This window comes from Saccopteryx bilineata, chromosome 5, assembly GCF_036850765.1.
Source record: "Saccopteryx bilineata isolate mSacBil1 chromosome 5, mSacBil1_pri_phased_curated, whole genome shotgun sequence".
Taxonomy (NCBI): Eukaryota; Metazoa; Chordata; class Mammalia; order Chiroptera; family Emballonuridae; genus Saccopteryx; species Saccopteryx bilineata.
Genome location: NC_089494.1, coordinates 115,564,330 through 115,576,343, shown reverse-complemented (window position 1 = coordinate 115,576,343; position 12,014 = coordinate 115,564,330). Strand labels below are relative to the sequence as shown.

The following is a 12,014-nucleotide window of genomic DNA, read 5'->3' as shown; positions in this document are numbered from 1 at the left end:
CTAGGTAAGAGCAGCTTCCCGGTGCAGGAGTGTGTGCCCTGGAGCTGGCTGACCCCCAGCAGGGTATCTCATACTGTCCAAAGGTGGCATGTCCATCCTACAGGGGAGCCAGTGGCCTCCCTCTGGTTGCAGTCCACGATAGACAGCCCAGCTGTCTGTGCAAATCACCAAAGTAAAGGTACATTATAGGCAACTAGGTTCACATGGGGTCTCTGGCCTCCCCCCTCATCCTTGCCATCACAGCAGCTCTGAAGATGCTGGCCTAAGGAGGAGCATGTGGCAACAGGAGCCAACCTGTCTACCTCTGCTCCAGAGAGCATGGTGCCATCCACCCCTATGCCCCACAATCACAAGAAGCCTACTAGGGGCTCAGTAGGTACTCTTTGCTGCTGGGTTTTTACCTTCTGGACGACCACTGGCTGGGCTCTGAGAGTGCAGATGGCAGCTTCAGCCTGAGCTTCCTCATCCTCAGAAGAGGAGCTGGAAACGCCTGCTCTTGCAGATTCAGAGCCATTCCACTGGCACAGCTCCATCTTCAGCTCCTGCGGCAACCAGCTCTCGGCCTGAAGCTAAACCCGCTGTTGTTCCTTCAACAACTGCCACTGTCAACAACGTTCAACCTCCAGGGCAAACTGCAACTCACTAACCTGTTCGGCCTCTTTCTCCAGCACATGCTCCAGTTCTAGCTGTTGTTGCTGCTGGGTTCAAAACTAACCCTGGGCTCTCAACCTTGGGCCACCTCTCACACAGAGCTTCAGTTTCCTCTTATACAGCTGTAAAAAGCAGCCAGCCCATGGTCCCCAAAAGAACAGCCATGGGAGCCATAACAATGACCAGTCCTCTACCCCACCTCTCAAGGGTGGCTGCGGCTCCATACCCATCTGCTCTGAGTCCTGCTATGTCAGATGTAATGCCAGTGGCGAAGGCCAGGCAGGTTCACATTAGATTTGGGCAGATGGCAGAAAACCTGTGGAGCTGGAAAGGCTTGGGCCATTCCGTTTAATAAAGTCTCACAAACAGCAGACAAGCATACAGGCAAGGGAAACCTACTCTCAGGCAAACAAACAGCAAAATGGCCCCTCACAGTGGCAGTTAGGCAATCTGCTATCTGCAATCCCCCATCTCCCTTTAGGTCAGGCACCCAGAGCCTTATATAGGCCATACACACATTGCACAGCCACGCACTCACGTACTAATCAGGCAAAGTGCTTGCAGCTGGTAACCTCGCAAGCAAGCCTAACACAGTTGCCCCACAGAGGGCCTTTACAGTCCAGGACTATTCCACTGAAAGAGCATAGTGCCCCTGGTGTGTCTCTGCAACTGAATGGGGACAGCTTCCCGATGCAGGAAGACCTTCACAGGTGCCACAGACCTCCCTTACAAGGTCTACTGTCCACAAGTAATGTGTCCATCCAGCAAGGGAGGTGGTGCCTGAGTCTGGTTGCAGTCTAAGAGTCCATTATACTGCTCAATGATCAGTCCACAATACAAAGCCCAGCTGTCTGTGCAGATCACCCAAGATGAAAAATTCATTTCACCTATTACCTTTTCTTTTTGGATAGAGACAGAGAGTCAGAGAGGGACAGTTAGGGATAGATAGATAGGAAAGGAGAGAGGTGAGGAGCATTAATTCTTCGTTATAGCTCCTTAGTTGTTTAGTGATTGCTTTCTCATATGTGCCTTGAGGGGGGGGGCTACAACAGAGCGAGTGACCCCTTGTTCAAGCCAGTGACCTTTGGGCTCAAGCCAGAGACCTTGGGCTTCAAGCCAGCGACCTCTGGGCTCAAGCCAGCGACCATGGGATCATGTCTATGATCCCACGCTCAAGCCAGAGACCCCTTGCTCAAGCTGGTGGGCCCGTGCTCAAGCCAGATGAGCCAGCAATCAAGCTGGCAACCTCGGGGTTTCAAATCTGGGTACTCCGTGTCCCAGACCAACGCTCTATCTACTGTGCCACCACCTGATCAGGCACACCTATTACCTTCTTAGGCCAACACCTGCTGCACATTAGAAGGGGATCAGTGGATTGCCAATTTCACATGTGTTATCTAGCCCCCACTCATCTCTGTTGGACGGGCCACTTGGCCTTCCCCCTAGTCAAACTGGGACAACGGGTCTTGGGGATCTTCCTCTCCCTCAGCTGTCTCCATCATATAAACTTGCAATCATGCAACACAAATGCCAGCTATTTTCTTAGCAGCTCATGAGGCTGCCTGCTTCCCCTGATTTTCAGTGGCTAGAACTTCTGTTGCAGCTTAAGCTGCCACCAAAGCTCTAACAAAACTTTATTATAAACCTTCCATCTAACCTTTCCCTATCTGCCCCAGCCACAATCAAATCTACCCACATCTGTGTTTGGGTAGCCTTTACAGGCCCATTTCTCTTATTAGTCAGGGGGTGGCACAGACAGCAGCACTCACAGCCTTATGGTTCATTTTTGATCCAGAGAGCATGATGCCATCCACCCCTATGTCCCATAACTACATCAACCAGGCTGCTAAGGGCTCACTGGGTAATTGCACCCCCAACTCCATCAGCTCTGCCTGGGTGTAGGGCTGAACCATACAGTGCTCCACTACCTGTGGAGAAGGCTGTGCCTGCCCCTGAGGGACTCTTGGCTGCTGGGTTTTTACCTCTGGGTAACCACCAGCTGGGCTCTGAGTCTGCAGATGGCAGCTGCAGCCCAAGCCTACCCCTCAGAAGATGAAGAGTTGGAAATGCCTGCCCCTGCTGACTCAGAGCTGCTCCACTGGCATGAATGCAGTTCCATCTTCCATGCCCGCTTTAGCTCTTGTGGCTGTTGGCTCTAAACCTAAAACTGAGACCCAAGCTCCTGTACTCGCAGGTATTTCCCTAACAGCTGTCACTGCCAACGTTCAGCTTCCAGGGCAAGCTACAACTCGCAAACCCATAATTCCTTCTCCAGAGATGGCTCTGGTTCCAGGCATCATTGGTGCTCAGCCTGCATGTCACACTGCAGCTCTCAGAACCAGTCGGCCTCCTTCTCCAGCACTCATTCCAGTTCATGCGATTGCTGCCGCTCAGTCTCAAGCTCACCAAGAAGTTTTCGGCCTCATGCAGCCTTACGCACAGAATTCTTAGTTTCATCTTGCAGGGTTGTAAAAACACCCAGCCCATGGTCCCCAACAGGAGAGCCACTGGGAATAGCCACTCCTTTATTCTACCCTTCAAAGGTGTCGGTGGCTCTATATAAACCTGCTCCGAATCCTGCCCACTATGGCAAATATAACACTGGTGGTTGAGGCCAGGCAGGTTCTCACTGAATTCAGGCAGATGGTAGAGAATCTGTGGAGCTGGAAAGCATCGGGCCATACACGACTCAATAGTCTTGTAATAGCTGATGAGCACACAGCAGGGGAAACTACTTCCCAGGCAAAGCAAAATGGCCCCTCACAGTGGCAGGTAGGCAATTTGTCATCCACAATCCCCCTGAGCACAAGCACCCTTACACAGGCCACACACACATGGCACTGACATGTGCTCACACACCAATGAGGTAAAGTGCTTGCAGCCGGTAAACCAGCAAGCAAGCCTAACACAGCTGCTTCCCCACATAGGCTATTTACAGAAAGCTTTAGGTACAGATTTTTAATTTGGCACCTATCTTTTAGAATAATTTTGAATATAGTCACTGATCTATATTCTTGTATTTGAGACTTTTATGAAAGGGATAATATGCTAACATTTGTTGTCTTATTTTGTTAATGAATTCTAATTACATCTTTCAGGCAACATACAGTTATCATTCAGGTTATTTTAATAATGACAGTTACCACACTGATTATTCCCCACCATTTCTACCTTAAACTATTAACCTAACCTTCATACATTATCAGAATACTCATCTGGGCCATTCTTATATTTTCAATTTGTGACTGGGAATTGGCTAATGCAGAGGGCCAACTTAAGTTACACGCAGATTTTGATTGCAAAGGCTGTCGATGTCCCGAACCTCCACGTTTTTCAAGGGATAACCAGATACACATTACAGTTTTACATGGAAAAAAGAGCAGGCACAATCTCACTATACAGCACTACTTAAATTGTAGCATCATCTGATTAATTCAATTAGTGACAACAATGCTGTTTAACCATTTTTCACTAGAAAATTTTAATATTTATGTAGCTCAGGAGGATGCTTGTGGCTGCGTGGGGTGGCCCTCCCAGACATCCCAGAGGGAAGAAATTGTATTCCTTAAACATCTATAACCTATTCTGTGTGCTGCTGATAAATATAGAATTATAGCATGATAATCTATTTTTGCCTAATTAATTTCAAAATTTCATAACAGTTTTAACAATACTTTTAAGAAAAAAATGCTCCATAAACTCACCTTGTGTATTCTTCTTGCAACTTGTTGGGGTCACTTACAAAAAATTTGACTCTAAAGTTCAAACTGTAAGGAGATCCTCCTAGAATTAATAAAAGAAGTCCTATTTAATCAGATTATATTAACTCTTTATCTTTATAAAGTATACTTGCAAAACATCAAGTAAATATATATGCTCACTCTTTAGTTGCTTCCTTATTGGTTTGTTTGGATCCAGCCACCTCTGAAAAATAAATAAATAAGGCTGATTTTATTTTTCCTTGAGGAACTAATATATCGATCATGCACAGCTATTCCATCTGTAGATTAATGTGAAAATTTGCATTTTTGAAAAGGTCTAGGTAGGAAAAATCATTAATTTACTGATTTTCGTATCAGATATAACAAAATTATGTTAGAAAATACTGAATATATTTGTGGTAGCTTTAAGATTTTGATTTTAATATCACATCAAATTATAGAGTGTGTAATAACCTCTATTTCAAAAGTAAAAATGCTTAATAATCACTGCAATCTAATGTGAATTTTTTACCTTTAACTATATTAAGTACGGTAGTCTTGCACATTTGAAAATTTATTTCAGCCTGATCGAGTGGTGGTGCAGTGGACAGAGTGTCAACCTGGGATGCAGAGGACCCAGGTTTGAAACCCCGAGGTCGACAGCTTGAGCACGGGATCACCAACTTGAGCGTGAGGTTGCTGGCTTGAGCATGGGATCACAGGCATGAGCATGGTTACTGGTTTGAGCCCAAAGGTCGCTGGGTTGAAGCCCAAGGTTGCTGACTTGAGCAAGGGATCACTGGCTTGGCTACAGCCCCCCAGTCAAGGCACAAATAAGAAAGCAATCAATGAACAACTCAGGGGCTGCAACTATGAGTTGATGCTTCTCATCTCTCTCCCTTCCTGTCTGTCTATCCCTACCTGTCCCTCTCTTTGTCTGTCTCATTAAAAATAAACAAAAGAACCCAATTTCTTTATTTCATAAAAATATGCTTGACCTTATGATGTCATTCAGACAAAATTTAACTACACACCATGAAATTCTACTTTTAATAAAAATTTGCGACCTCTATCCTATTTCATGTACTAAGTAAAGCTACCACACCTTCTGGTCTTGGAAGAGTAGTATTATGTAGAAGGTGTCTTATTGGCCCTGTGGTGCAGTCTCCCTGATTACCTAAACTGAGTGTTCCAGGTGTGTCCCTGTGTGAGCTGTGTGTGCCCTCTTGTTGTAGTTCGGCTTGATTGCTCTTTGCTCCTCAACAGGAGGGATTCATCCTCAGGCTGACTGGTTTTGAGGATTGGCCATGGCTACAGAGAAGCTGTAGTGTGGAGGCTAAACACACAGAGCAGGATTTATTTTAGTGGGGCTCTGGTGGCTGCAAAGTTTATCATTTGTGTATGTCATTAGTGGAGTGTGGGCATCTGCTGTGCTCTGAAGCTCGCCACTGGGTGTATTGATTCTGGGGCTTCTTGGGAATGGCTCTGATACTAGCCAAGTTCAGCTGCTGTCTGTGCCCTGCTGGGGACCAACTGGTATTAGCTACAAAATGATCTGAAATTGTTTGCCACTATGTTGGGCTGGGAGGTATCTCTGAGAAAGGAGCTTGTATATAGGTATGGAGTCTTGACTTTTGTGTCTGTTGCCCAGAGGATACATCCCTCAATTGCCTGGCTCTGGTGACCAGCAGGCTTGGCTTGTGTTCGCAGGTTAAATAGGACAGTAGCAAACAAAGAAAAGACAGTAGCAAACAAAGAAAAGTTCTTAACTGCCTTCCACCCCAGGGTTCTGCATAGAGGAAGTAGACAGAAATGCCTATTTCCTAATTTTCCCCTGAAAATTTAAAAAAGACTTTAAAAGCTGCTGACTGAGGGTCTGAATTCCCATCAGCCTGAGTCTAGGTGCTGAGATCTCAGACCCTTTATGACAATGGCAGGTCTTAGCATCCTGTTATCTACTAGAGGCCACTTAAAAAATTACAAAAGTTTGAGAAACAACCAAGATATCAAGCAAAGTTGAAAATATAAGGTTCTTTGCCTTCAAGACTGGGAGAGGTGGCAGTTTCACCTAATGCAGAGAAACTAACACAGAAAGTCAAGAAAATGAAGAAATAAAAAAAATATTCTAAACAAAAGGACAAGAAAAAGCCTCAGAGAAACCTTTAATAAAATGGAGATGAGTGATTTACCTAATAAAGAGTTCAAAATAAGTGCCCTGGCTGGTGGTGCAGTGGATAGAACATTGTCCCAGAGTGCCACAGTATGGGTCTGATTCCAGGGTCACTGGCTCAATCCTGAGGGCACTGTTTTGAGCCCTTGTCATGGCTCAACTGCTGAATATAGCTACAGTCAGGAAACATATGAGAAGCAATCAATGGCAAAACTAAGTGGAACAAAGAGCTTATGCTTTTCTCTCTATCAAAAAACAAAATAGTTCAGAATGTCATAACTTCGCTAACTCAAGAAGAATGGATGAACATAGTAAGAATTTTAACAAAGAGAAAATAATAAAAAGTACCAAATAGAAGCCATAGAGCTGAAGAACACAATAACTCAAATAGAGGAGTTCAACATCAGAGTAAATGAACAGAAGAAAATAACATGAACTTGAAGACAGGACTGTAGAATTCAGCCATCCAGAACAGCAAAAATAAAAATGAATGAAAAAAGAGTTAAATAGCTTAAAGTACTCATGGGACATCGAGTGGACCAAAATTCGTATCATAGGAGTCCCAGCAATATAGAAAAAAGAAAGAGGCAGAAAATTTATTTGAAGACATAACAGCTGAAAACTCCCCTAACCTGGGGAAGGAAACAGACATCCAGCAAGAATCCCAGAGGTCCAAAGACAGAAAAACTCTAAGAGACCCCCACTAAGACATGTTATCATTAAAGTGTCAAAAGTTAAAATAAGGGAAGAATCTTAAAAATAGCAAAAAGAAAACAACTGGTTGTATAAAAAGAAAAACCCCATAAGCCTATTGGCAAATTTTTCAGTCAAAACATTGCATCTCAAAAGGGAGTGGCACAATAAATTCAAAGTGCTAAAAGAAAAAAGTGCCAAGCAAGAATACTCTACCCAGCAAAGTTGTCCTTCAGAACTGAAGTTAAGAGAGTTTTCCGGGACAAGCAAAAGCAAGGTGTTCATCACCATCAGACTGGCCTATAAGAAATGTTAAAGGTAATTTTAAAAACTGAAACTGAAATTAGTAACAGAAAAACATATGAAAGTATAAACCTCACTGACTATATAGTGAAATTCAGAATAATCTAATGTCAAGGTGGTGGGTTAATAGCTTATAAAGCTAATATTAAGGTTAGAAGACAAAACTAGCACAAATAACTATAACCACATAATTTGTTAATAGATACACAAGGTGAAAAGATGTAAATTGTGATATCAAAGACATAAAATGTGAGGTGGTGAGTAAAGATGTAGAGGTTTAGAACATGTTCGAACATGGTATTATGAACTTAAAATAGATTGTTAAAATATAAATTGTTTTATGTAAAGTTTCACGGTAGCCACAAAGCAAAAACCTAGAGGTTATCCAAAAAATAAAAAGGAATCTAAGCATACCACTACAGAAAATCATCAACCTATAATGGAAGAAAACAATTAACATATGGTAATAATTACATGCCTATCAATAATTATTTCATTTTTCCTTGTTTTTTTATTAAGCCATATTGAACACTCTAGTTATGTAAAAATTTTAAGACAAGTTGTAACTTTCCATATATTTTTTTTATTAACTGAATTTATTGAGATGCCATTGTTTTACAAAACAATTCAGGTTTTAAGTACTCAACAAAACTACACACTGCATCATGCACCCCCTCCCTGCCCCAAGAAAAGTCTCTTTTCATCCCCATTTACCCCATCCCTGCCCACGTGACCTCTCCCAACTCCCTTTCCTTATGGCTATCACCACACTGTTGTCTGTTACTATATGTCATGTAAATATGCTTTTTGGCTAATCATTCCTTTATGTACCTTCTTTCATCCCACCACCACCCCCTATGACAGCTGTCAGTCTGTTCCATGTGTCTCTGCCTCTGTTTCTATTTTGTTCATTAGGTTTCACATATTGGTGAGATCATATGGTATATATCCTTGTCTGACTGGTATGGTTCACTTAGCAACTTTCCAATCAAAAAATACAGAGTAGCTTAATGGAGAAAAAAGACCTATCTACAGGTATGTGACAATGACACATACAAGCTGAAAGTAGGGATGGAAAAAGATACTCCTTGCAAATAGAAACCAAAAGAAAGTTGGGTTGCTCTACTTAAATTAGACAAAAGAAACCTTGAAATAAAGACTGTAATAAGAGATGAAGAAAATCATCATATAATGATAAAGGTGTCAATCCAACAAGAGGATATAAATGTGTAAAAATTATGCACCTAAATAGATAAAGCAAAATAAACAGACTAAAAGAAAGATATAGACAGTATTACAATAATAGTAGACTTGAATATCGCACTTTCATCAATGGGTAGACTATCCATACAGAAAATCAATAAGGAAATATTGGCCTGAAACAAGAGATAACAAGTACTAGTGAGGATATGGAGAAAAGGGAACCCTTGTACATTCTTGGTGGAAAATTCATGTAGTCACTACAAGAAACAAAATGGAGATGTCTCAAAAAATTAAAAACAGAATTTTTAAATTCTGTTTATGCTCCAGTAATTCCATTGCCTCGTATTTATCCAAAGGGAACAAAAACACCAACTTGAAAAAAATATATGTACCCCCATGCTCACTGAAGCATTACTTACAATAACCAAGCTATGGAAACAGACTAAGTGCTTATCAATGGATGAAAAGATTTAAAAAAAATTGGTATATATTAAAAATAAAATATTATTCAGCCATTAAAAAGAAAGAAACCTTATCATATGCAACAACCTGGATGGACCTTGAAGGCATTATACTAAGTGAAATAAGTCAGACACAGAAAGACAAAAACCATATGATCTGACTTATATCTACAATCTAAAAATAAAAAACCTCAACAACAAAAAACCCACCAAAATGCTGAAGTCATAGACACAGAAAACAGACTGGTGGTTGCCAGAAATGAGAGCATAGGTGAAATGGGTAAAAGGGGTCAAAATATACACATTTACAGTTAAATAAGTCCTGGGAATAATGCACAGCTTGAGGACTAGAGTTAATATTTTGTATTAATGATAGTTAAGGTATTGTATATTTGAAAGTTGCTAAGAGAGTAAATCTTTAAAGTTCTCAGAACAAGAAAAAAATGCAACTCCATGTGGTGATGGATGTTAACTAGACTTATTGTGGTAATCATTTTGCAATATATACAAATATCAAGTCATGTTGTACACCTGAAATTAATGCATTATATGTCAATTACAAAGCAATTTTTTAAAAAAAATAGCTAATAGAAATGGGTATTTCATCATCAACTATCAATTCATGATGGAGTTTCAACTAAGGCATGGAGTTTCATTTAAGGCATGGAGTTCTATATATAGTCTTCTCAAAACCAAGGGCTCATTCTTTCCCCTTGGCAGAGTCTCTTTTTAATTCTGCAAAATGTTTTCATATTTGCAAATTTATTTTATATATTCCAAGATGTAGTATTTGGGGAAAAAAAAAAAGCAGGTTGTGTGACTGCCTGATTAAACTCATTACTTGTGTATTAAAATATTCTGTATGATTTTATTATTTATTTACTACATCTATTAATGTTGAAAGCTTTCGGTCTTCCCACAGCATCTACTCTTATTTATCCCAACCAATGAGCATTTTTATTCTGACAATTATACTTTTAATCTCTTTTCATGTTCCCTTTGCATGGATGCAATATCCTCTCTAGTCATACTAATGTAAATTACAGAATTATTTTCTTTACTTTGTTGTTAAATTAAAATTTACCGAGAACTTACTATTTTCCAAGCATTGTTCTAAAGTCTGACTGATTTTCAGAGGTCTTACATAGTTACTTTTATCAGTCTGTAGTTGCTTTCTGATGTTTCTGTGGGAGATGAGGGCCTGGACCTTTCAAGTTTGCCATCTTACACACAACATTCTATTTCTCAAGCCTTTTTTTGTTTTAATTTTCTATACTGTTCTTGTTAAAATATTTAAAAATAAAAATGTTTGAAATAATAGAATATACTTGTTGGAAAAACTTCATCTTAAGGAAATACAAAGAAAAAAATAAGGACTTAATGATATTCTGAATAAATAACAAAATAAATATTATTCTAGGTCAAAATAAAAAAGCAAGAAATATTTAAATAATAGATTATAGTCAAAGCCCCAAAAACTGTGTATATATAACTTCCTAGTAAATTGCAACATTAAAGAATATAGATATCAAAGAAATAGTTCCTTGGATGATTCTATCCAAAACACTAAAGCAGCAATTGCAAGTGCTTTTCGACCTCTCAGTCACTACATATATGTTCTGTTTGTTCTACAACTTAATATAAATGGAATAATAAAGAATATAGGAATCCACTGTAGAAAGATATAGCAATTATTTTTCATTCAAACACTTATTGATGGGTGTTGAGGCTAATTCACGTTTGGGCTATTATAAAGATTGCTGCTAGGATCATTTGTGGATGAGATTTCTTATAACATATTTTCATTTCAAATACCTAAAATGGGGGTTGCTGGGTGGTATATAGTAAATCTATATTTAATTTTATAAGAAACTGCCAAACCACTTTCCAAAGTAGTTGTATCCTTTTAAAGTCCTACCAACAATCTGTGCCAACATCCATTATTAAGCGACTAATTTTAACTGTTTCAGTGGATCTGTGCTAACATCACATCGTGCTTTTACTTACACTTCCCTGGAAGTGTAGAGTAGATATACTTTATCAGAGTGATGATGTCCCTTTCTTTTCCAAGTTTGTTGAGAGTTTTTGTTATGAATAAGACTTGAATTTTATTCTATGCAAATTATGCCTTAAAAAACACTACAGCTAACAAGGCAAGGTAGTCTGCTCCCATCGATTCTATTCATCATTGTCATGTTGTCTTAGCCATGTAATAGGGATGAAAAAATAATGGGAAAAAAATACAGACTGCAAAGGAAGATGTTAAATTGTCCCTATTTTCATGAGACATGATTTACACTGACAATCCTAAGGAATCAATGAAAAATATACTAGAAGTAATAAGTGAATTTAGCAAAGTCTTAGGATTCAAGGTTAATAAATAATCAATTGTCGGTCCTGGCCAGTAGCTTAGTGGATTGAGCATCGGCCCAATTGTATGAATGTCCTGAGATCCATTTCCAGTTAGAGAACACAAGAGAAGCAACCACTTGCTTCTCTCCCCCTCTACCCCTTCTCTCCCTCTTCTCCTTCTGCAGCCAGTGGCTCTATTAGTTCGAGCGTCAACCCGGGGTGCTGAGGATAGGTGGGTAGATTTGAGCATCAGCCCCAGATAGGGGTTGCAGGGTGGATCCCAGACGAGGCGCATGTAGGAGTCTGTCTCTCTATCTCCTCTCCTTTCACTTAAAAAAAGAAAGAATTGGCCTGACCTGTGGTGGTGCAATGGATAAAGCACCTATCTGGAATGCTGAGGTCACTGGTTTGAAACCCTGGGCTTGCCTGGTCAAGGCTCATATGGGAGTTGATGCTTCCTGCTCTTTCCTTCCTTCTCTC

At 40.4% G+C, this 12,014-nt stretch overlaps 1 protein-coding gene across 8 annotated transcripts in view; it reads right to left on the bottom strand.

Moving 5' to 3' along the window:
* Positions 1-12,014, bottom strand: part of PTPN4 (protein tyrosine phosphatase non-receptor type 4) — a 215,378-nt gene that overhangs the window by 159,601 nt on the left and 43,763 nt on the right. For 4 of the 8 annotated variants that reach the window (XR_010725661.1, XM_066233164.1, XM_066233163.1 and 1 more), the window contains 3 exons: positions 7,432-7,515; positions 4,533-4,575; positions 4,356-4,455 (listed from right to left, as the gene is read on the bottom strand). Coding sequence is in view for 7 of the 8 variants with exons in the window: in XM_066233164.1 (XP_066089261.1) it covers positions 4,356-4,455; positions 4,533-4,575; positions 7,432-7,515 (227 nt within the window). In the remaining variant the exon portion in view is untranslated. The remainder of the gene's footprint in view (positions 1-4,355; positions 4,456-4,532; positions 4,576-7,431; positions 7,516-12,014) is intronic. The other 4 variants (XM_066233165.1, XM_066233167.1, XM_066233168.1 and 1 more) reach the window with 3 other exon arrangements.